Genomic DNA, 23,929 nt, shown 5'->3' with positions numbered 1-23,929 from the left:
TCCTCTGCACTTCAATAACTGGTTCAGCTATGAAATCAGATATCAGAAGGCTACAAAGGACAGTTTGGACTGCTGAGAGGATTATTGGTTGCCCCCTGCCCTCCCTTCAAGAACATCTAGGTCACTGTTGTAACCTCAGTTCCCTAATGGAGGGAATGAGACGTTGTGTCGAATGAAGCGACACTAGGGGACCCTATTCTATCATGGCATGCGCTGAACCGTGTGCGTGAGGTGCTGTTGCAGGTGCAGGCAGGTAGTTGCATGCCAAAGCAACAGCCTGCGTCAGACTGCCTGTACCCTTCCCCAACACCCCATAAAACATGTCATAAACTCTTTAGGTTCCTGGCATCCGGAAGGGGGGGAACAAAGCGACGTGCCAAGCATGGGAGCAGGCCACACCTTTTCTCTCTCTATGTTTCTTGCAAAGAGTTAAAGCAGCTGGAGACATTTTAACGCTATAACACGCATCAGGGAAGGCGTTCTTTTCCAACTCCTATTCTTTTAGGGGGAAAGAACCAGCGGAGACCACCACCTGCCCAGGCTCCGGGGAAGATAAAGTGTGGCGAAATACGTCACACAGGTTTTCAGGCAACATGTGGAAATGGCGTGGTGGTAGATCTTACCTGCTGCGAGGGAGGAGTTTCTACAAACACGGCGACCGGGGGGCAGCAGGGACTTCCCAAGGGAGACGTGGGTCTGCCAATAGGGGGACCGTACGACTAGAATACACACAGGGGGATTAATCCATGAAGGCCCATCCTGTGGAGCACCTATTTCAGCACAGAGTAATTAGTACCGGTAGTGGGTCTGGTCGGGGAATTCCTCTGCTGAATTCGCGGACCAGAGGGCTAGGGAGTTAGAAAATCAAGGGAGCGTGAGTTTAGTGGACTCTCCTTTTGAGCTTCTCGGACCTGAGAGCACACTTGACGAGACTGACTCAACCCTGAGATTGTAAAATCACGTAAAGGTATTGGGTGTTGCCTAGCCCGCTGCTCTACAGATGTCTGCTAGGGAGGTGCCGTTGGCCAGTGCCCACGACGATGCCACAATTCAAACCCACAAGGGGGCGGACACGGCCTGGGTGTGATAGGCCAAAGCGATGGCATCAACAAACCAGTGGGATAGCCTCTGTTTGGAGACAGCGTTCCCTTTCCGCTGTCCACCAAAACAGACAAAGAGCTGCTCAGAACATCTAAAGGTCTGCGTGCGGTCCACATAGGTATGCAAAGCATGCACCGGACACAGCAACGAAAAGGCTGGGTCTGCCTCCTCCTGGGGCAGCGCTTGCAGGCTTACTACCTGGTCCCTGAAGGGGGACGTAGGAACCTTGGGCACATAGCCCGGTCGAGGTCTTAGGACAACATGGGTGTCTGCCGGACCGAACTCCAGACAAGTGTGGCTGACAGAGAACACTTGCAGGTCCCCAACCCTCTTGAAGGAGGCGAGCGCAATCAAGAGGGCCGATGAGAGGGCTCTGAGCTCTACTAATTCTAGCGGCTCAAAGGGGGGTCTCTGAAGGCCTGAAAGGACCATGGAGAGATCCCATGAGGGGAACAGGCATGGCCTGGGAGTGTTCAGCCTCTGGGTGCCTCTAAGGAACCTGATGATGAGATTGTGCTTCCCTAGGAACTTACAGTCCACTGCTTCGTGGTGAGCCGATATAGCGGCTACATAAACTTTCAAGGTGGAGGGGGACAGCCTCCCCTCCAGCCAAGTGCTTAGGCACCTCCCTAGACGGCTGAGGTGCCTAGGCACTTGGTCCCTGTGGTCGCACAGTGACTCTCGAGAGTGGGCTAGGATGAGCCAGTCATCTTGGTAATTGAGTATGCGGATGCCTACTTCCCTTAGCGGGGCAAGGGCGTCCTCTGCGACCTTTGTGGGGGAGGACCTTGTACTGATATGCCTGGGCGTCGAATATGAACTATAGGAAGGGTCGGTGTTGATGCAAGATAGAGACGTGGATGTACGCATCCTTCAGGTCTACTGTTGCGAACCAATCCTGATGCCGGATGTATGTTAGGATGTGTCATTGCGTGAGCATCTTGAACGACAGCTTGTGCGAGACCCGGTTGAAAACTCGCAAGTCCAGGATTGGTCGTAAGCTGCCGCCTTTTTGGGTATGATGAAGTAAGGACTGTAGAAACTCTTCTTCATCTCGGCTCGAGGGACAGGCTCTATCGCGTATTTGAGTAAAAGGGTCACGATCTCCACACATAGGGTGTTGGCATCTTCGCTGTGCACTGAGGTAGAGGGGGCGGGGGCCTGGCGATTTGGATTGCGAAGCCAAGTCTAATGTTCCTGGCCAGCCAGAGTGACGGGTTGGGAAGTGAAAGTCACGTGTCCAAGTTCCATGCGAGGGGCACTAGGGGGACGATCGTTTTTGACATACCTGGTGGGGCTTCGCTGCGGGGCGGAGCAGGTAGTGTTGCATCGGTAGACAAAAGTGCGTCCCGAGGCTTTGGTGCTGAGAGAAGATTCAAGACCTCCCTCCGTGCACCCGGCAGGGGGCGGGTTAGTGACTGAGGAGGATGTCCCGTGTAGGCGTCCTCTAGACTCGTCAGAACTGGCCGGACGGGGGACAGCAGTTGCGGGGGATCACAATTACTGGGGATCACAATATCATTGAGGTACAGAGTAGCATATTTCTGGTGGGGTCGGAGGACCCTCTCCATGAGCCTTTGGAAGGTGGCTGGGGCCCCGTGGACCACGAATGGTAAGATCTGGTATTGAAATGTCCCATCGTGATGGGAAAGGTTATCTTCGGTTTGGCCCGAGGGGTTAAAGGCACTTGCCAATATCCCTTTGTCAGCTCAAGGGTTGTAATAAAACAGGCAGGACCCAGCTGCTCAATCAATTCATCAACTCTTAGCATAGGGTAAGAACAGAGAGATTTCATTCAGTGTCCTATAGCCATTTCAAAATTGTATGCTCCCATCTGGTTTTGGTACAAGGACAATTGGGCTAGACTAAGCACTTTTGGACTCTTCTATAATTACCAATTACAACATTTTCCTTAACTGCTCTATGAAAGCCTCTCTTTTGGCTTCTGTACTGTACAGTTTAAGTCTCACGATCTTCCCAGGTTCTGTCATTGTATCATGAACTATTACTGAGGTCTGTCCTGGGAGGTCAGAGGAGACATCTTAATTCAGCCACAGGAGTTTTTGCAATCCCTGGACTTGGTGTGGAGAGAGCTGGCTTATATCTTAACGTCTAGTGTGATGGGGAAAGAAACATCAGTTGAAAAGTCATCGCTTGGATGGGTTATGGGTACATGTCAAGGTTTCAACAGGTTTATGTGGTAGATTTGTTGACTATTCCTGCAGCCAGGTTGTTGCATCTTATAGTTGACTGCCCCAATCCACTCTACAATTTCATAGAGTCCATGCCACTTCACTAGGAAATTGCATTTGTTTGTAGTAATTAAAACCATTACCTTATCGCCGGGGTGGAATTCCCTGATTTGGGCACCCCGTTGTACAACTGAGTATGCTGTAACTGGGCCTGTTGCATGTATTCCCGGACCACTGGCCAGATTCTTTTCATTCTGTCATGCATCTGCTCCACATGTTCCACAATGGTGTATTGATGGTAAGGTTGCTGTTCCAGTTCTCTTTTTTCAGGTCCAAATTCCCCTGGGTGTTTGACTGTGGAGGAGTTTTGAAGGGGGATAAGTCAGTGGAACTCTTTGGGACTTCTCGGACAAAGAACAGGACATTAGACAACAACAGTTCCCAATTTTTCCCATCAATGTCAGTAACTTTCATCAGCGTTTGTTTAAGTGCCTTTTTAAACCTCTCCAAGAGCCAGTCAGTCTGGGGGTAAAATACAGAGGTTCTGAGTTGTCTTACCTTCAGGTTTCTACACATCTCTTTAATCACAGCTGAGGTCCCCTTAGTCTGTAAGGATTTCATCAGTGATCCCCACCTATCTGAAGACGTGGAACAACTCTGTAGCGGCAGCCCTCCCAGTGGTGGTGTGGAGAGGAATCGTCTCTGGGAAGCCGGTAGCATAGTCAAGGATGACAACAATGTATCGGCTCCTCTGGCTGGACTTTGGAAGGGGCCCCACAATGTCCAATGCAGTCCTACTGAAAGGTGTTTCAATTAACAGCAGAGGCAAAATGGTTTCTGGTACACTACCTTTGGACTGTTGACTTAACAGGCAGTTAATTCTTCCTTCTGTTCCTATGAATGCAAGATACCAAGATTTCCTCCCCAGCATAAGTCCAGCGAATTCTGGCCAGAATATTGTCATTTTTACACAATCCAGAAGGGCTTCTGTGTTTCCACTAGTGAACATCGGGGCATGTGCCGAGGCCCAACAGGTGGTAAGATAATGACAAGGGAATAATTTGTAGTTTGAAGGGCTGGCTTTAGGGATTGGCTGCTAGGGCAGTCATTGGCCATGTGACCTTCCCTCCCACACATAAAGCATTGGATAAAGACTGGATTCACTTGCACGTCCATCCCTCTCATTTCCTTTAGCATTCTGGGGTTTCTATCAAGCTACCTTGGGGCCCTTCTTAGGAGCTTCTCGGCCTTGTCTAGGTTTCAAGGTGGTTGCTTGTTCACTTCTGAATTTATCAAATTCACTGTTACCTGATGATTGTCTAAGAGAGCAAACATGGTGTCTACATTAACTTTGTCTTGCTGGCCCCTGATACTCTGGTTGCATCAGTCTGTGAGGCTAAGTGGCTAAGTTTACTCACTTCCCTAAAAGGGGGTCTTTCTTAAGAGTTTGATTAATGTGGCTCCAGCCAGTATCCAACATATTGTGAGGCACTTGGCATCTTCCTTGGTCTTCTCAGTTCCCCAGCTGTCCTCCTACTGAGGCTATTCTGTTTTTTTTTATGGAGCTGCTGTTTGTGCCAACACACAACACACCTGAGGTTCTCTGATATTGGGGGAATGGAGCACACATGTGGAGGAAGGGAGATATCCATGGTCCTGTTTATCTCCACTGGGTAATACCGGCCTTCCAACATCATACCTCCTGGTCTTCTCTAGAAGTTGTCTATGCTGCTCTGAATATTAATACAGAACTGACTTGAGAGCACATTTAGATAACCTTTCAGGTGAACAGCTACAAATCTAATTTGTTTTAATAAATTGATCTAGTTAATTAACACTTTAAAGCACACTTTGGGCCTTTAGTGACCTGGGACCTCATTCCACCCGTGTACATCATATTTTTTTTTTGTATTCCTCAACCTTGTTCTGTATAAATATAAAAATAAAAAAATAGCAAAATTGCAAAAATTGTGAATTATCAGAATTCCATATGCGTGTAAACATGCTTACTCAAGTTGGTTCTGATGTGTCAGTGAATGACTTGATTTACATTTGACATTGCTTTTTGATGAAGAAACAACTTGGAAGTAAACTATAGCAATTTATTACATGAACATTATGATTTTGCTGTTGTCATTTGGGTGTACTACTGAAATTATGTCAATTATAAGAATGTATTCTTTTTTATGGCAAAGTAAACATTACATTGATGAAAATAGAGAAACAAAATCAATGCGCTTTAAATAGCAAAGGCCTCAGAAATAAAAGTTTTGATAACTGCATTATCTTACCGTTGGGAGCCCTAAAAAATCAACAGTTATTTTTAACACAAATTTGTAACTCGTTATTTTCACATGCAAATGAGCTTATGATTCACCCAAAACCTTTGTTAGAAGTTTGCAGCTCTTCATCAGTACTGGTGAACCATCAGCTAACCTTTGTATGTAGCACCATTCTTGGACAGTGTTCTACATTGTTATGGTAATTAGTAAAGCTAATAGGACTAGATGTTTCAATCCCTTTAGTAGGAAACTCTTACGGTAGCAGTCGGTGTGGAGTGGTGAAAAGGAGGATAAGGTATGTCATTGGGGTCTTCAGGTGGGCACCCTGCTTCATCGACGTTTCGTTGATTGAAGCCCACAACGTCTCCATAAGGCTCAACAGTGTACCCAGCGTCCCAGGTACACCCCCTCCATGCCATACCCTCCATATCCCTAAGGGACTCTGCATGGCAGGGGCGTCCTTCTCCCTGAATCGGGCCTAAGCCTTACCGCATACCATCTGTTTCTACCTTACTGCCCAATTGGAGTCGTTACGCTTGATGCAGAGCCAATTACTGCTTTTTTCGGCAGCAGTTGACATGGACTTGATGGCCTGTTGAAGACAGCGACCCATCACCCCTATCTTTTTCAGCAAACTGATGGTAGATGTAGCAACAAATCCCCTGCATCCCACCTCTACTGGAAAGATGCTGGTCTTCCAGCCACTCTGGGATGCTTCAGCTGCTAGGTCGGAATATTTGGTCTTTTTCCTCTCATAAGCCTCTTCGACTCCATCTTCCCATGGTACTGTTAATTCCACCACATATACTAATTTTGTTGTTGGAGACCACAGGACCATGTCTGGTCGGAGTGTTGTAGCCACTATTTCTGTGGGAAATACAAGCTTCTTATCAAGGTCCACTTACAACTTCCAATCTCGCGCTGACTGCAGGATGCTTGTATCCTCAAGTGCTGTACTATGCTCTTGACTTTGGCCAGCTGGTACGAAATTTGTGAAGTTGACCTGTATTGCCGATGTTTGTGGGAGATTGTTTGTGGTGGTTTGCTTCTGTTCTATTATTGATGCCAGTTCTCTGAGTACTTGGTTATGCCGCCAAGTATAGCGCCCTTGGGTGAGACTTGTAGTACACCCTGATAGAATGTGCCTTAGGGATGCGGGTACTTGACACAGGGAACAGGCAGGATCTTCTCCATACCACACTTTTAGATTTTGAGGGGAGGGTAGCAGGTCGTATGTGGCCCTGATGACAAAACTCAGCCGAGCTCCCTCCATCTGCCAGATGTCACGCCAGCTGAGCTTTTTCTTCTCCAGGCCCTCCCAGTTGGTCCATTTCCCTTGCTTGGCCATTGATACGGCTTTGGCATGTAGCTCTCCTTCCTCCTGTTTCCTAATTTCCTCTACCACTAGCTGTCTCTTCTGCACTGATGTTGCTTTATGCCACAGAGGAGTTTTGGGGATGAGTCCGAACCCTGCCCTTCCATGCTGTATTTGTCCAACCACATCTCTGAAATGAAGCGCAGACTTTGCACTCTGAACAGCTTCTGATGGAGTCCACTTTCTTCCTGCTACCACCCGGGGGGCTGCTGTTCGAATGACTGCATCCTCAGATTCAGATAGGGTCATGACGAGCCTTGCTTTGGTGCATTTGAACTCTTCTACAAGCCCTGTGATTGGTAATTCCAACTTGCCATGTACATAAAGTCCAACGGAACATAAACACCGTGGAATTCCAAGCCACTGCTTCAGCTGTGTGCTTACTAGCCGTTCCAACTTTTCAACCTTGGTGATGGGGATCTCATATACGGTTAACGGCCACAAGAGTCTTGGGAGTATTCCAAACTGAAAACACCATAACTTGAGTTTTCCTGGCAACAAGGTCTTATTGATGCGCTCCATGTACATGCTGGTATCATTTTTAAGTTGTTCAAACTGTTCGGTGTCTTTGAGCTTCACATCACACCATCTCCCCAAGCTCTTTACTGGCATTTCTGAGATCGTTGGGACAGGTGTTCCGCCAACATGAAATCTTTGATCTGTAATGTGTAATGTGACCATAAATGTTGGCTTTTAAATAAGTTTTAATTTAGAATGCCAGTGGGGTTATCCTAAAGTTACGACACATTTTTAAGATTTTTTGGCAAGTTTGGATGCTTCTTTAATACTCTTTTCCTATCTGTAGTTAAGAAAATAAGTTTTATTCTGTAATAGTTTTTGTCCTAAATGAGATCCTAACTGAAATTGCCATGGCTACCAAATTGTTAAGAAAGCACTCTAAAATTAGGATCTTTCTTTTATATACCCCCTGGTCTCTAAAAACCAGAGTATGTAATACTGTTTGATGAAATTAAATGTTATAAAAACTAATGAAAAGTTAATTCAGCGTATCATTTAGTTAGTTTGGCATACCAGAGTTCTTTCAACTTATGTTTTAAATATGAAATGAGAGCTAAAGGCAATAATTTGTCTGCACAAGTGAAATATATGCTAGCCAGGGCATCTATCACATAATAAAGATGTGAAGTTGTCTAGATTGTACTTGTAGAATCTAATTCAACCCTTGTAGTCTTGATGTTTGTTTGTGTTTTTGGCAGATCGTTATAATAGTTCCTCAAGATCGCTTCAGCTTATTTCCATAAAACCCATGGCTACCCCACCCAACTACTCACACCCTGCATCCTCCGACCGGAGTCAGGACTCCGCCATACTGCATGGAGAGGTAAGACACTGTACTAGTGGTCCCTAAGCCTTAGTCAGGATTAGTTTTACAGACAATATGTCCGTAAAGTACTTATTACTGCAGACATCTGTATATTTACAATTGATTCTCACGGGATAAACAATGTCTGTAAATATGGGTGACATGGGTGTGTCTACAGCATTTAAACACTGCTGATAGGCATAAATGACCTATTAGACAATGTATACCAATGCTGATTAATTATGCAGGAAATATTAATGGCTAGAAAGTGCAAATTTATGGGCTTTTTACTAACATGCGTAGATTTCCTCTAGCTCAACTAGTAGAGCATGCCGCTAGCAACTCCAAGATCATGGGTTTGATTCAAAGGAAATGCAAGGATTGAAAAAATGTATAACATGAATGCACTGTAAGTCACTTTGTATAAAAGCACCTGCCAAATGCATAAATGTAAATGCATATTCCACCCAAAAATTGCAAGAGCTGACTGAAATTGTCAGTTATCTAATGAGCTAAATTACTGACAAAAGGTTTCTTTGAAGGCTTTTTATATTTTGTCTGAGAAGAAGAAAGACACATCATGATGATTATCAAGCTGTTTTAATTAACCCTTAAGTTGTGTTCCTGTCATTTTGATTTGGATGTTTTTTAATTTCCTTTATTATTATTATTATTTTTAATAAATTTCCTTGACTTCGCAAACAAAATTGGACCATTTTCTTTACATTTTATTGTTTTTTTTTTCACTTTGTTACACCTGTTAAAAATGTCCGACTATTGGAAATGAATGGATTATACTACAAAATACAGAAATATTAAGTGTTCAGGAGCATCCCAGTCATTTAGATGAGCATATATGTGGATGTGTCCTCGGACATGTGCACACACACGCGCACGCACACACATTTTGTGGTTATTCAAGTGGTTATTAATGTATTACATACTGTAATTATTATTATTTTCTGCAGGGAATTCCCCCCACGGTATAAGCTCAGTCCAGGGAATATTTCATATATATATATATATATATATATATATATATATATATATATATATATATATATATATACACATTTCTTTTTTTTTTTTTATAAAAAATAAATAAATAAATAAATAAAAAGTACATCATTATAAAAAAAGAAGTAAACAAAAAGATCTAATGCAATATCTTGGGATACTATATGTAATATGAGAGATTTATTAACAACCGTAGTGGGCCGGTCATTTTGACCTGGCAACACAAAAGGTGTTAGCACCAATGAACACAACACAAAGGTATAAACATACTGTTGACAAAAATGTGATGCGAAAAAAAAAACTGCAATATATATTTATATATGTACCTGTATATATAAATAATCAATTCATAGAATGTTGTAGATTTCCCCTAGTTAGCTGAACACCTGTACAATAAACATTACTGACAGATGAATTACCTCACTCAAACACATTCTTTATATGTGAGATTACTATAATCAATATATCCACCATATGAACGTAACATTACAACTGTCATCTGTACAGATAGTGAAGCGAATGAACAGGTGAACTTGCGTTGTCAAAATGTAACTTCAATAGCAGGACTCGGCAACCTTTTTGACATGGAGTGCCATTTTTATTTTCCTGGTCAATGGATGTGCCGACGTATTATGTGGAATCTTAAATATGTCTTATATTATGTCATACTACATTTTTCAGAAGGGGTAATTACTAGCACACAAGCAACAGCGAGACAGGAGCAGTCTTCCTTATTTCTATGAAGTTTTTCACACCTGCATTCCAATTTACATCTTGATGTAATCCATCCTCATGATCACGCAGCATGTTTTCATCAGCTGAATGGGAGTGTGACGAAACTCGTGCTGCATGCATGTCATATATAATAATTTATATATATATAAATTATTGTAAGTAGTTTATAAATTTTTCAAAATATTTGAATATTTGATAAAGTTTGGTCCATTATAGTTCGATACATGTTTTAGTCATTTTGCACATTGTCCTCAACTATAATGTGGTTTTGTCCACTAAAAGTTTATGCCATTTTAGTAAGAGTAAAACTGACTAAAATGCTGTTATTATTGGATACAAACATAATAAAATATTGGCAAAATATAAAGGACATTTTTGCCAAAAGACAAGAATTATGACAAAAAGTATGTGGAAATTAACACGGAGTTGATACAATAAGCACATTTGAGTCTGAATTTGTGACATCAAATCTTTGAAAAATACTCTCATGTTTGTTTGAGACATTTAGTAGCAAGTAAGCAGTAAAGTTAACAAAGACTGACATCATTTAAATGTGCTTTTATTGTGCCCAGAGATGGGTAGAGTAGCCAAAAACTGTACTCAAGTAAAAGTACAATTACTTCAAAAACATAATTACTCAAGTAGAAGTAAAAGTACTAACATAAATTATTACTTGAGGATGAGTAAGAAAGTATCTAATTAAAAGAGTACTAAAGTAGTGAGTAACTTGTTACTTTCACAAATGACATAATAGACCATTACATTCCATTACATAATACACATTTAACATGTACTACAGAATTATTATTATTAATGAAAATTCTGTCATCATTCACCATCATGTTGTTCCAAACCTGTATGACTTTCTTTCTTCCATGCAACACAATAAGGAGATATTAGACAGAATGTTTGCCTGAGTCACTATTTACATTCAGTGAATGTTTATATATATATATATATATATATATATATATATATATATATATATATATACAGTATATATTGAAAGTGAATGGTGACTGAGATTGTTAGTCCCTAACATTCTGTCTAACATATTTTGTGTTCCACATAATACAAACACTCACACTGGTTTGGAACAACATGAGGGTAGAGAAATTATGACAGAATATTAAATTCTGTCTGAGCTATCACTTTAAAGAGATAGTTTACCCAAAAATGAAAATTCTCTCATCATTTACTCACCCTCATGCCATCCCAGATGTTTATGACTTCCTTTTGTCTGCAGAACACAAATTCAGAGTTTTAGAAGAATATTTTAGCTCTGTAGGCCAAAATTTTGATGCTCCAAAAAGCACATAAAGGCAGCATAAAAGAAATCCATAAGACTCCAGTAGTTAAATCCATATCTTCTGAAGTGATATGATAGGTGTGGGTGAGAAACAGATCAATATTTAAGTCCTTTTTTTCTAGACAGCAGGGGTGATATGCAGAGAAGAATTTGTAAGTATTTAGATTGTTAGTTCTGTACAGCAGTACCGCCACTCTCTAAATGCAGAGAACACAACCTACGTAGGGCACCAACCCTGATCGTGGAACACTTGCTGTGTCTGAAACCGCCCCCTATCCACTATATAGAGCACTCTTTTGAGTTTTTTCTATTTTGTAAGAGTGTCTGAATTCTGAGTGAGCCACTCGTTCCCTACTTTTGTTCACTCATTCTTACCCACGATGCACTCTAATTTCAAGTGTACATTTCAAGTACACTCGATGCCGGTTAATTTCCCACAATCCACCACGGGGAAGATGTACGAGCTAGGAGTTTACTGCTTCTCTTCACTCCTGCAATATTTTATTTTATTCGGAATGTAGTAAATAACTTTTTGACAAATCATTACTGGATTAAAATAACATAATAAAATATAGAGAGACAAAACATTCAGATACATTTTAAAATGTACTCTTTATTTGATCAAATGTGTTTACTCTTTATATTAACACACAGTATATATTAAAAATGACAAACGCAATGAAGATTTATTGTATTAATATATTATTTAATAAGAATAACTAATAAGGCCCGAGTATTATAAACTTTCATATGTGACATTTCTGCACCAGCCCCAGAGCTCCGACACTCACGTCTGAATTCACTCATTTCATTCACTTACTGCTGAGATATAGTGCACTAACTGCCATTCACTATACAGGAAATAGTGAACGAGTGAACGATAGTGGCTCTTGTCGCCACAATTGCCTCATACCTATACATCTCACATTCACGTGCCCCGAGCACCTCGCTGTGCACGCGCAGAAATACTGTCTGTTCGCGACTCCAGTTGTCGATCAGGCGAATGGCAGCGATTAACTTGGATGTTTATATGGATTTATACAGTTAATCTGCCTGATGTAGCTGCGATAGTTTCCAGTACCCCAGTGAGGGCGCAGAGTAAATGCATAAATACTGCTTATGACATGCGGGACAAAGCGCACTGATATATTGTTGCACTAAGAAAAGCCCGCGTTAGAATTAGAGCCAAAATTTACCTAGAAGCCTGCGGTCGGCTAAGGAACGCCGCCTTGTTGTACCAACACAAAGAGGCACCAAAACACTTTCCCGGACTTTCAGTTTCATCATACCACATTAGTGGAATGACCTTCCCAACTCCATCCATGATGCTGACTCACTCTCTGTCTTCAAAAAATGATGATTCTGAAGATTATTTCTTAATTCAGTCAAATTTATGCTTCAGAGAGACCTGACACAGTTTTCTTTTAGAAAATGAGTTTTCCAATGGGAAATGAATTTGAGCCACTTTTTTTTATATTTAATTTTTGCAGTAAGTAGTTGGCCAATCCCTCTTCTCTTTTTGTCTCTCTTTGTCTGTGTCCAGGTCAATTTGGCTCTGAAACAGAAGTCTGACATTGAGCACTACAGGAATAAGCTCCGGCTGAAGGCCAAGAGGAAGGGTCACTATGACTTCCCTTCTGCTGAGGGGAGAGGCAGCATTAAAGACTTGCATGAGCGACATAAATACAGCCACAGCAGGCCTCCAGAACCTCACAGCGGAGCACAAGAACATGAAGATGACAAGGGATCCACATATGTGAAACATCGCATCAGGTGAGGGCTTTCACTTTTATGACTGTGTGTTTGTATGTAGGGCATTCATGTAATGCCTTTGCTTTTGAGCTCTGTTACTTGAATAACAAATGAATATGCCAAATTTGTTATTTAAGGAAGTATTACTATAAAGGCAATAGCAGACTTAATATGCTCTGGTCAAGCTTAGGCACTTCAAATGAATAAATTATAACTTGATTTTTGAAAACAATGGCAAGAAAACTAACAGGATGGATATAAAGATCTAAAGTTAGCCATTACTCAGTAAGGGATAAACAGTTTGCTTACATGAGAGTGTCAACCTGAAGTTTTTTTTATATATATATCTTTTAATCTTTAGAAATTAAGAAAATGTCATACTGATTTCTGTAATTTTATTTTAACAGGATGGAATGTTTTATAGTGACACAAACTCACTAATAGCACAAAACATCATTAACATAATTAATCAAATCTATTGCTAATCCTAGCTCAGGTTTGTGCTGTTAATTTCCCACCAAAAATGTAACATCCAGGAGGAGGAGGATGTCATTAACCCTTAAACTCTACATGGGCTAAGTATCCATGCATTTTTATATTTCTAGACAATGAAATATGGTACCATTTGACAGCATAGAATCTGAACTTTTCATAAAACTTAACTTTTGCCTTTAATATGATACATACAATAATAAGATAAGACCTGCAAACCTCTGTGACGCAAATTAGTGACATCTTGTGGTAATGATGTAGACATATGAATCTGAATAGGCTATAAAAATATTTCAAATAGCACTAAAATAGTCATAAATCATGTGAAATGTAAGCTCTTGTTCTCAGGAATGTGACTATACAGTTTATTTTGTTGCCATCACACCACAGTTAGAATGATTATCAGAAGTATGTCTTACAGGTGAAACTCGAAAAATTAGAATATCGTGCAAAAGTTCATTACTTTCAGTAATTCAACTTAAAAGGTGAAACTAATATATTATATAGACTCATTACAAGCAAAGTAAGATATTTCAAGCCTTTATTTGATATAATTTTGATGATTATTGCTTACAGCTTATGAAAACCCCAAATTCAGAATCTCAGAAAATTAGAATATTGTGAAAAGGTTCAGTATTGTAGGCTCAAAGTGTCACACTCTAATCAGCTAAACACCTGCAAAGGGTTCCTGAGCCTTTAAATGGTCTCTCAGTCTGGTTCAGTTGAATTCACAATCATGGGGAAGACTGCTGACCTGACAGTTGTGCAGAAAACCATCATTGACACCCTCCACAAGGAGGGAAAGCCTCAAAAGGTAATTGCAAAAGAAGTTGGATGTTCTCAAAGTGCTGTATCAAAGCACATTAATAGAAAGTTAAGTGGAAGGGAAAAGTGTGGAAGAAAAAGGTGCACAAGCAGCAGGGATGACCGTAGCCTGGAGAGGATTGTCAGGAAAAGGCCATTCAAATGTGTGGGGAGCTTCACAAGGAGTGGACTGAGGCTGGAGTTACTGCATCAAGAGCCACCACACACAGACGGGTGCTGGACATGGGCTTCAAATGTCAAACGTCTTACCTGGGCTAAAGAAAAAAGAACTGGTCTGTTGCTCAGTGGTCCAAAGTCCTCTTTTCTGATGAGAGCAAATTTTGCATCTCATTTGGAAACCAAGGTCCCAGAGTCTGGAGGAAGAATGGAGAGGCACACAATCCAAGATGCTTGAAGTCCAGTGTGAAGTTTCCACAGTCTGTGTTGGTTTGGGGAGCCATGTCATCGGCTGGTGTTGGTCCACTGTGCTTTATTAAGTCCAGAGTCAACGCAGCCGTCTACCGGGACATTTTAGAGCACTTCATGCTTCCTTCAGCAGACAAGCTTTATGGAGATGCTGACTTCATTTTCCAGCAGGACTTGGCACCTGCCCACACTGCCAAATGTACCAAAACCTGGTTCAAAGACCATGGTATTACTGTGCTTGATTGGCCAGCAAACTCGCTTGACCTGAACCCCATAGAGAATCTATGGGGCATTGCCAAGAGAAAGATGAGAGACATGAGACCAAACAATGCAGAAGAGCTGAAGGCCGCTATTGAAGCATCTTGGTCTTCCATAACACCTCAGCAGTGCCACAGGCTGATAGCATCCATGCCACGCCGCATTGAGGCAGTAATTAATGCAAAAGGGGCCCAAACCAAGTACTGAGTACATATGCATGATTATACTTTTCAGAGGGCCGACATTTCTGTATTTAAAATCCTTTTTTTATTGATTTCATGGAATATTCTAATTTTCTGAGATTCTGAATTTGGGGTTTTCATAAGCTGTAAGCCATAATCATCAAAATTATATCAAATAAAGGCTTGAAATATCTTACCTGGCTTGTAATGAGTCTATATAATATATTAGTTTCACCTTTTAAGTTGAATTACTGAAATTAATGAACTTTTGCACGATATTCTAATTTTTCGAGTTTCACCTGTATGTCTGCTCCGATTACTGTTTCTGTAGCCACAAACTAGATATTAGCTCTAACCTTTGTTGATTTTCTTCAAAATTAGCTTGTTTGTGCTTGCATAGGTAAATAATCCAATATTATGTCTCAGATGCCAAATACCAAATATCCAGTCCAGCAGAAAAAGCATGATAAACAAGCTAACAGCAAAATATGTTTTCGATTATTGATGATAAAATTAATTATTTATACATTATTGCAATGCTAATGATCTCAGCTTTCCAACGACATCTAGATTATGCTTGTAGTCCGCTCAGAGGCAGAGATAGTTAATGAAATATTGGGGAAGGTGTGTGGGATCACAAAATAGACTTAATGTTTATGGACAAGCACACGACGAGTGATTAAGTCACTCTTGAATGGAGATTTGAGCCCTGCCTGTGAAGAATGGCATCGAGCAGCTACACTCAACATACATTTCCCACTCCCCACTCCCTGATAAGAGAAAGCCTGCTCTGTGTTTACACCATGGCAAAATTTGCCCCTAACTTCCGTTCCACTGTAAAGTTATTTCAGTATGCTTTTAAATATCACAAACATCTGTGAAGGTTGTGCTGCACTGATAAGCTGCACTCAGGGGCAGGTGGATGCTCTGACTTTGCGATCCATATATATTAATATATATATATATATATATATATATTTCTTTATGAAAATATGTAAAAAATGTGTAATAGGCCTATGTATCATTATTGCCATTACATTATTTAGTTTATAAATGAACTTTTCCCTATAATTCTGTGCACTAATACAAGGTTGGTTGAATGACATTCTTAGTATGTTCTACACTTTTTTTTAATCAAGAATAGATAATACTATCAAAACTATACACTGGTGAGACATAACATTATGACCACCTGCCTAATATGCTGTTGATCCTCCACGTTCTGCCAAGACAGTGCCGACCTGCCGAGGCATGGATTCCATAAGACCCCTGGAGGTGTCCTGTGGTATCTGGCAACAAGGCATTAGTAGTAGATCTTTCAAGTCCTGTAAGTTGCGAGGTGGAGCCATCGTGGATCGGACTTGTTGGTCCAGCACAACCAACAGATGCTCAATCGGATTGAGATCTGGGGAATTTGGTGGCCAGGGCAACACCTTGAACTCTTCATTATGTTCCTCCAACCATTCCCGAACAATGTGTGCAGTGTGGCAGGATGCATTATCCTGCTGAAAAGGCCACTGCCATCAAGGAATACCATTGCCATGAAGGGGTATACCTTGTCTGAATTAATGTTTAGGTAGGTGACACGTGTCAAATTGACATCCAAATGAGTGGCCTGACCCAGGGTTTCCCAGCAGAACATTGCCCAGAGCACCACACTGCCTCCACTGGCTTGACGTCTTCCCATAGTATATCCTGGTGTCATCACTTCCTCAGGTAAACGGCACACACGTACACGGCCGTCCACGTGATGTAAAAGAAAACGGGACTCCTCAGACAAGGCGACCTTCTTCCACTACTCCAATGTCCAGTTTCAATGCATGGTGCCCATTGTAGGCACTTTCGACGGTGGACAGGGGTCATCATGGGCATTCTGACCGGTCTGCGGCTACGCAGCCCTATACGCAGCAGGATGCGATGCACTGTGTGTTGTGACTCATTCCTCCTGTAACCATCCTTCAAATTTTCTGTGACTTATGCCACAGTTGAACTTCTGTCAGTTCGAACCAGAAGGTATAGCCTTCATTGCCCTTGCACATGGATGAGCCTTGGGCACCCAACACCCTGTTGCCGGTTTTTGGTTTGTCCATTGTAGGATATTTGGTATGTTACATTTAGAAGGGAATTTTGGGTCTCGAAATATGTGAGCTATGAACTAAATTAAACTGTCCATATTGTATCTCATGAGGTAATGAAATGTATAATGGAATTAGTCGCGTTCGACAACCATTATAAAATTAGATAAATGACAAATAACTAGATTATTTGTGTTAATAGATTCTCCACCATTAAAATTGTGATACAACATTTTGTTGTATCCACTCACAATTTCTACTGTAAGGAATTGGCTTTAATAAGTGAATTATGATTCCTTGTGTACTTTGTGTTGCTTGGTTCTTGGTGCTTGGTCGAAAGTTAATTCCGTCGATGTTTTTATCTCTGTATGATCGAAGTCTTATGGTCTGTATGAATTATGGGGTTAGCTTTGAAGCGAGGCCTTCTCATGGGTGTGTGAACCATAGAGAGTGATGACCTTTCTCAGGACGTTGAGTCCCGAGCTTCATTGGTCCTCACATGGCATGGACTTAGCAGTCAGCGGAGCGACCAAACGAAGCACGTGCAGGCAGAAGAGCGAAGAGCCAAAGAGTCTCAAGAGCCAAGAGAAGAGTAGAGACAAAAAGGAGTGTTCTTCCTGTTTGGAAATATCTGAACTAAAATTGGCCACAACCACAAAGGTGTCCTGCGCCAATCAGAAGTTACTTTTCAGAGTCACATGGTCAACTGAGCTGTCTTTTCCGACAGTTCATTTTATGGTCCATTGTTACAGTCTTAAAAATGTCCCACTCAAAAATTGTGCATATTTAATCATAAGCTTTTATATCTTGAGAATGGTACAAGAGACATGATATTCATTGTCATCAGCTTTCTCTGCAAACGCAAGCGAACGCTTACATACTAAACATGACATTTGGTTCATGGATGTTATACTTACAGGTAACAAAACATGAAAATCCCTGGTTACAAAATAATACTGGTTAATTAATAGGTTACAGCATGGATGAAACATTACACACATTTTAAAGAGGTTTATTATGCTATAATCATTAATTTGTCATTTATACAAGTTGCCACAGTTCAAAACAATTTGAGAATTACCTTGCAACACTAGGTATGGTATAGACCAATTATTCTGTACATTCTAGAGGGCTAAATCGGTAAAGTATTGTGATTTTGTGTAAAATGTTCCCAGACTAAGATGAAATGTCTTAGTATTTGAGTCGTGCAAATCTGATGGACTTTTGGAAACCTTTCAAAGAGAAGTCTGCTTTAACTCTGTGTGGAAGATCAGGAGGTCAGTCTGCAGAGGGGCCTTTCTGACCAATCAGGATGCCTGGGCCGTTTGATTTATGATGGTGAAGAATTCCAGGATTGCAAATGTTGAAAACCCTAGATTTAAATCATATTGTTTCAATTCTTCTGCATGTATAATACTACACCATCCTCGGACTATTGCATTGAATGCAGTTAACAGGTGTTGTGCTCCTGATAGAGCATTAGTGGATCGCTCTTGAAGTGAGTAGAACCCGCATCCACATTTTTATATATTTAAATTAATATACAGTATTTCTCCAGACTTGAAACCTGTTAATTAAATAACTGTGGCTTTTTAATATAAAAAATGTATGTTATTTGGTTATTTTTTTTAAATGTGTCTTCTTAACCATTATATGATCTTTAGTGATAAAAATGGATTTAAAAGTCGCATGCTGTGCACTTTGCACTCGTGCACCACCCATAGAAAGCACATCTGAAGTGAATTAGTCTTAATTAAAACTGCAGTTTTGTTTATTTTAGCCACACTATGGCAGTGCTCTGATAATTCGCAATGACTGGTAGGTAAATTTCCCTCTTCTCTTCCAGTGAAGTGATGTATGGATGTACAGTTATTCTCTGTGCAATTTAAAGTGCCCTTTCAAGTGAACACGTCTGCTCCCTTCAGATTGGAATCTTACTTAAGATGACTGAATGCAGTCCACTTTGCAGGCCACTATTATTTGATTGGAACGCACCTGTAAAAACAGCCAACCACAATTTGTCTGCATACATGATGTTTAGAAAGACGTAATTCTGGAGGAGGGGCTTTGGACGACACCAATATAAACCAGCATGCTTAAACCAGCGATGGCCAACAATGAAAGAAAACGATGAAAGAAAACACGAAAGAGCCTCATTTAGTTGACCTCAAACAAAACTTCTGAGTATATATTCATTTTATGAACTCTGGCAAATAAGCAACTAGCTTTTTTCTGGTGTGGCGGGCTGATACAATACCTGTGTGATTCCAGTCCATGCTGCTGATAAATGTATTGGAAATGGCACATTTATAGCACATTTCATTCATGTCAGGGAGTGCTACAGTCAGCTGTGTTGTTATGAATTTGACAAATAAAACTTGTAGCTTGTATTATTTTGTGCATGTTTCTGATTATGTGTCGTAACAGGCAGATCATATGATAACACTTTACAATAATAGTATACTTGTTAACATAACGTATTTCTTAATCTAGGTTAATGTTAATTCATAAATCTACAATTGTTCATTCTAGTTCATAATGCGTTAACTAATGTTAACATAAACCATATTTTAACATAAACTTTTATTGTTTAAAATCTTCTGTTATTATTAGAATTAACATTTACCAAGATTAATATGTGCTTGAAGTGTTGTTCATTGTAAGTTCATGTTAACTAATGTAGTAACAATTACATCCTTATTGTAAATTGTATATTTTGTGGTGTTATAAAGATAAAATAAACAAACTATACTAATAAAAAGAAAGAACTACGAATATACACTCACCTAAAGGATTATTAGGAACACCATACTAATACTGTGTTTGACCCCCTTTCGCCTTCAGAACTGCCTTAATTCTACGTGGCATTGATTCAACAAGGTGCTGAAAGCATTCTTTAGAAATGTTGGCCCATATTGATAGGATAGCATCTTGCAGTTGATGGAGATTTGTGGGATGCACATCCAGGGCACGAAGCTCCCGTTCCACCACATCCCAAAGATGCTCTATTGGGTTGAGATCTGGTGACTGTGGGGGCCATTTTAGTACAGTGAACTCATTGTCATGTTCAAGAAACCAATTTGAAATGATTCGAGCTTTGTGACAAGGTGCATTATCCTGCTGGAAGTAGCCATCAGAGGATGGGAACATGGTGGCCATAAAGGGATGGACATGGTCAGAAACAATGCTCAGGTAGGCCGTGGCATTTGAACAATGCCCAATTGGCACTAAGGGGCCTAAAGTGTGCCAAGAAAACATCCCCCACACCATTACACCACCACCAGCAGCCTGCACAGTGGTAACAAGGCATGATGGATCCATGTTCTCATTCTGTTTACGCCAAATTCTGACTCTACCATCTGAATGTCTCAACAGAAATCGTGTCTCATCAGACCAGGCAACATTTTTCCAGTCTTCAACTGTCCAATTTTGGTGAGCTCTTGCAAATTGTAGCCTCTTTTTCCTATTTGTAGTGGAGATGAGTGGTACCCGGTGGGGTCTTCTGCTGTTGTAGCCCATCCGCCTCAAGGTTGTGCGTGTTGTGGCTTCACAAATGCTTTGCTGCATACCTCGGTTGTAACGAGTGGTTATTTCAGGCAAAGTTTCTCTTCTATCAGCTTGAATCAGTCGGCCCATTTTGCTCTGACCTCTAGCATCAACAAGGCATTTTCGCCCACAGGACTGCCGCATACTGGATATTTTTCCCTTTTCACACCATTCTTTGTAAACCCTAGAAATGGTTGTGCGTGAAAATCCCAGTAACTGAGCAGATTGTGAAATACTCAGACCGGCCCGTCTGGCACCAACAACCATGCCACGCTCAAAATTGCTTAAATCACCTTTCTTTCCCATTCTGACATTCAGTTTGGAGTTCAGGAGATTGTCTTGACCAGGACCACACCCCTAAATGCATTGAAGCAACTGCCATGTGATTGGTTGATTAGATAATTGCATTAATGAGAAATTGAACAGGTGTTCCTAATAATCCTTTAGGTGAGTGTATACGCCATTAAAACTAAACTGAAATTGAAAACCAAAACACAAAACTAAAGGAAAATAAAAACGAGTGATATTTAAAAAATGGTAATAACCTTGCTGCACATTGCATGCTCCTATTCAGAAGAGGAAATGTAAGCGCACCGTAGTTCTAGCGGGAAGACTAGCAGCTTTTCATCATCGCACCATTTGCTAGGTAACTCCTAGCCAATCACATGTAAGTCATCGCTTTATTAGTCTGCTCACAATCTATCACATTGCTTTTTCAGTGTGCTAACACAGCAACCTCCACCACCCCACCACCACAAGTTGAGTCCCGTCCTGCAGGGTGTAGGCTCCTCGCCCCTGCCTCCTATCTCCGGTAGGATATGACGGTTCAGAGTACAACTTCTTCGGACCGTCAGATGGGGATAACACCAAAGAGAGACATTACTTTTCTGTTTTATATTCATCAAATAAATGTCATCTTAAATTTCACTCAAGTCTGCAAGTCTTCCTGATAGAACATGCCTTACAGTCCCATTTGATATGCATTTACACAAAAATAATTTTCCCAGTTTTTGTCAACGGGGAAGAATGGCACTCCTATAAGCCGGTCCCGGTCTACATGAAACCCACACACCCTGACTGTCTATCTTCTCATTTCATTTACTCAGCCTCATGCCATCCCAGATATGTATTCTTTTTTTCCTTCAGCAAAACATAAATGAAGAATTTTAGAAGAATATAGCTCTGAAAGTTAATGGTAATCAGACCTTTTAGCTCCAAAAATAACATAAAGGAAACCTAAAAGTAGTCCATATGTCTCCAATGGTTAAATCAATATCTTCAGAAGTGATACCTCTCTCATCAACAAGGCTTTCCATCCACAGAACTGCCGCTCACTGGATGTTTTTTTGTTTTTGGCAACATTCTGAGTAAATTCTTGAGACTGTTGTGTGTGAAAATCACAGGAGATCAACAGTTACAGAAATACTCAAACCAGCCCGTCTGTCACCAATAATCACACCACGGTGTTGGTGCCAGATGCTGATCTCCTGGGATTTTCACACAGTCTCTCGAGTTTACTCAAAATAACTCCAGTGAGCGGCAGTTCTGCGGATGGAAACGCCTTGTTGATGAGAGATGTCAACAGAGAATGGCCAGACTGGTTCATAAGGTTAATAAGATAATTGTGGTGATATATATATATATATATATATATATATATATATATATATATATATATATATATATACATACATACATATATATATACATACATACATACATATATATATATGGATGTGTGCGGGTGTCATAAGATTGAAAACATTTACAATAACATTTATGAATTGTTGGACTCTTTTTTTTTTTTAGGGGGTTTTCTGTTAATTGAGAGCAATATTTTGCAATTATTCCACTGTAGGCTATGCATGAAAAAAATTGCTTTTAAAATTGGGTGTGAAAAATTGCAGCCAAAACATGTAAGGTGTTAAGAAACTGGCTTTTGTTATTTACAGGAACATTACAAAAGTCTAACAGGATGGAAAGTGATATTGGGGACAGAGGAAAAACATAGAAAATTATTAACAATTAAAACAATATTCCCAAGAAAACATGTTTTTTTTAAACATAATAATTAGAGAAAGAATAAAATACATGACATTTTAAGACATACAGACATTTGATGTTTAAACAACCTACTTTTCATACTATGTGAATTTTATAATAGTTTATCAAACATACCTAATTGCACACACACACACACACACACACACATACAAAATGATGTGTGCCTCTAATGCTTTAACAATTTATGTGATGTCGTATTCAACTAGCTGTTAGCAGTAATGAGTTTGGATGATGAAAGCACTGAAATGTGTGCTCAGACTTGACTGCTGTTTCTTTCCTCTGAAGTTCAGGACTACTGTAGACACCAAAGCTGTGACGGGATCAGATATCAGAGCAGTGCTATTTGCTGACATAAATTCCCTTGCTTTGCAGCTTTGTATCAGTTTAAATATTTAATTTCTTGTTGGATTCATTAGCACTATGTCTGGAGTAATTTGCTGCTGATCATCTTTCTAAGGAGCGCACATATCGCGGAGTGCTTGTGTCCCACTCTGAACTCATTTAATTAGCCACAGTCGCCGTGGGTATCTGGAACGGCTTAAAATGTTACCCCATTGATTTACCCTGATAGCCTTGCAACAGATATGACAGCAGTCTTTTGATTTTGATAGACAGGGTTTTGGAAAGTTGTTTTGCTTGAAACCCATACAACAAACTAACAAGAATTGACCCACAATGTTGTCAGATAAAATAATTTTTTGCTAGACTTTCATTTTCTTTCTGTCTGAAGCTACTCCATTATAAAAGTTCAATCCAAGACAATGAGAAAGAGTTACAGGAATAGTTCTTAATAAAATAATAATTCTGTCATCATTTACTCATCCTAAGTCATGCCAAACATGTATGACTTTATTTCTTCCTTGAATCACATAAGGAGAATTTTGGAAGAATGTTCTGGCTGCTCTTTTCCATACAAAGAAAGTAAATTACATTCCTTATATGGAAACTGGAGTTGTCAAGCTCTGAAATTACCAAAAAATAATAAAAACCATGTA

At 40.4% G+C, this 23,929-nt stretch overlaps 1 protein-coding gene across 1 annotated transcript in view; it reads left to right on the top strand.

The window, feature by feature from the left end:
- LOC127661362 (UPF0606 protein KIAA1549L-like) overlaps positions 1-23,929 on the top strand; it is a 127,702-nt gene that overhangs the window by 62,111 nt on the left and 41,662 nt on the right. Inside the window, 2 exon segments of the mRNA XM_052152010.1 lie at positions 8,168-8,292; positions 12,879-13,108. Of these exon segments, the coding sequence (XP_052007970.1) occupies positions 8,168-8,292; positions 12,879-13,108 (355 nt within the window).

This window comes from Xyrauchen texanus, chromosome 21, assembly GCF_025860055.1.
Source record: "Xyrauchen texanus isolate HMW12.3.18 chromosome 21, RBS_HiC_50CHRs, whole genome shotgun sequence".
In the NCBI taxonomy this organism is placed as follows: Eukaryota; Metazoa; Chordata; class Actinopteri; order Cypriniformes; family Catostomidae; genus Xyrauchen; species Xyrauchen texanus.
Note: the sequence above shows the minus strand (reverse complement) of the source record. Positions and strands in the feature narration are given on the sequence as shown.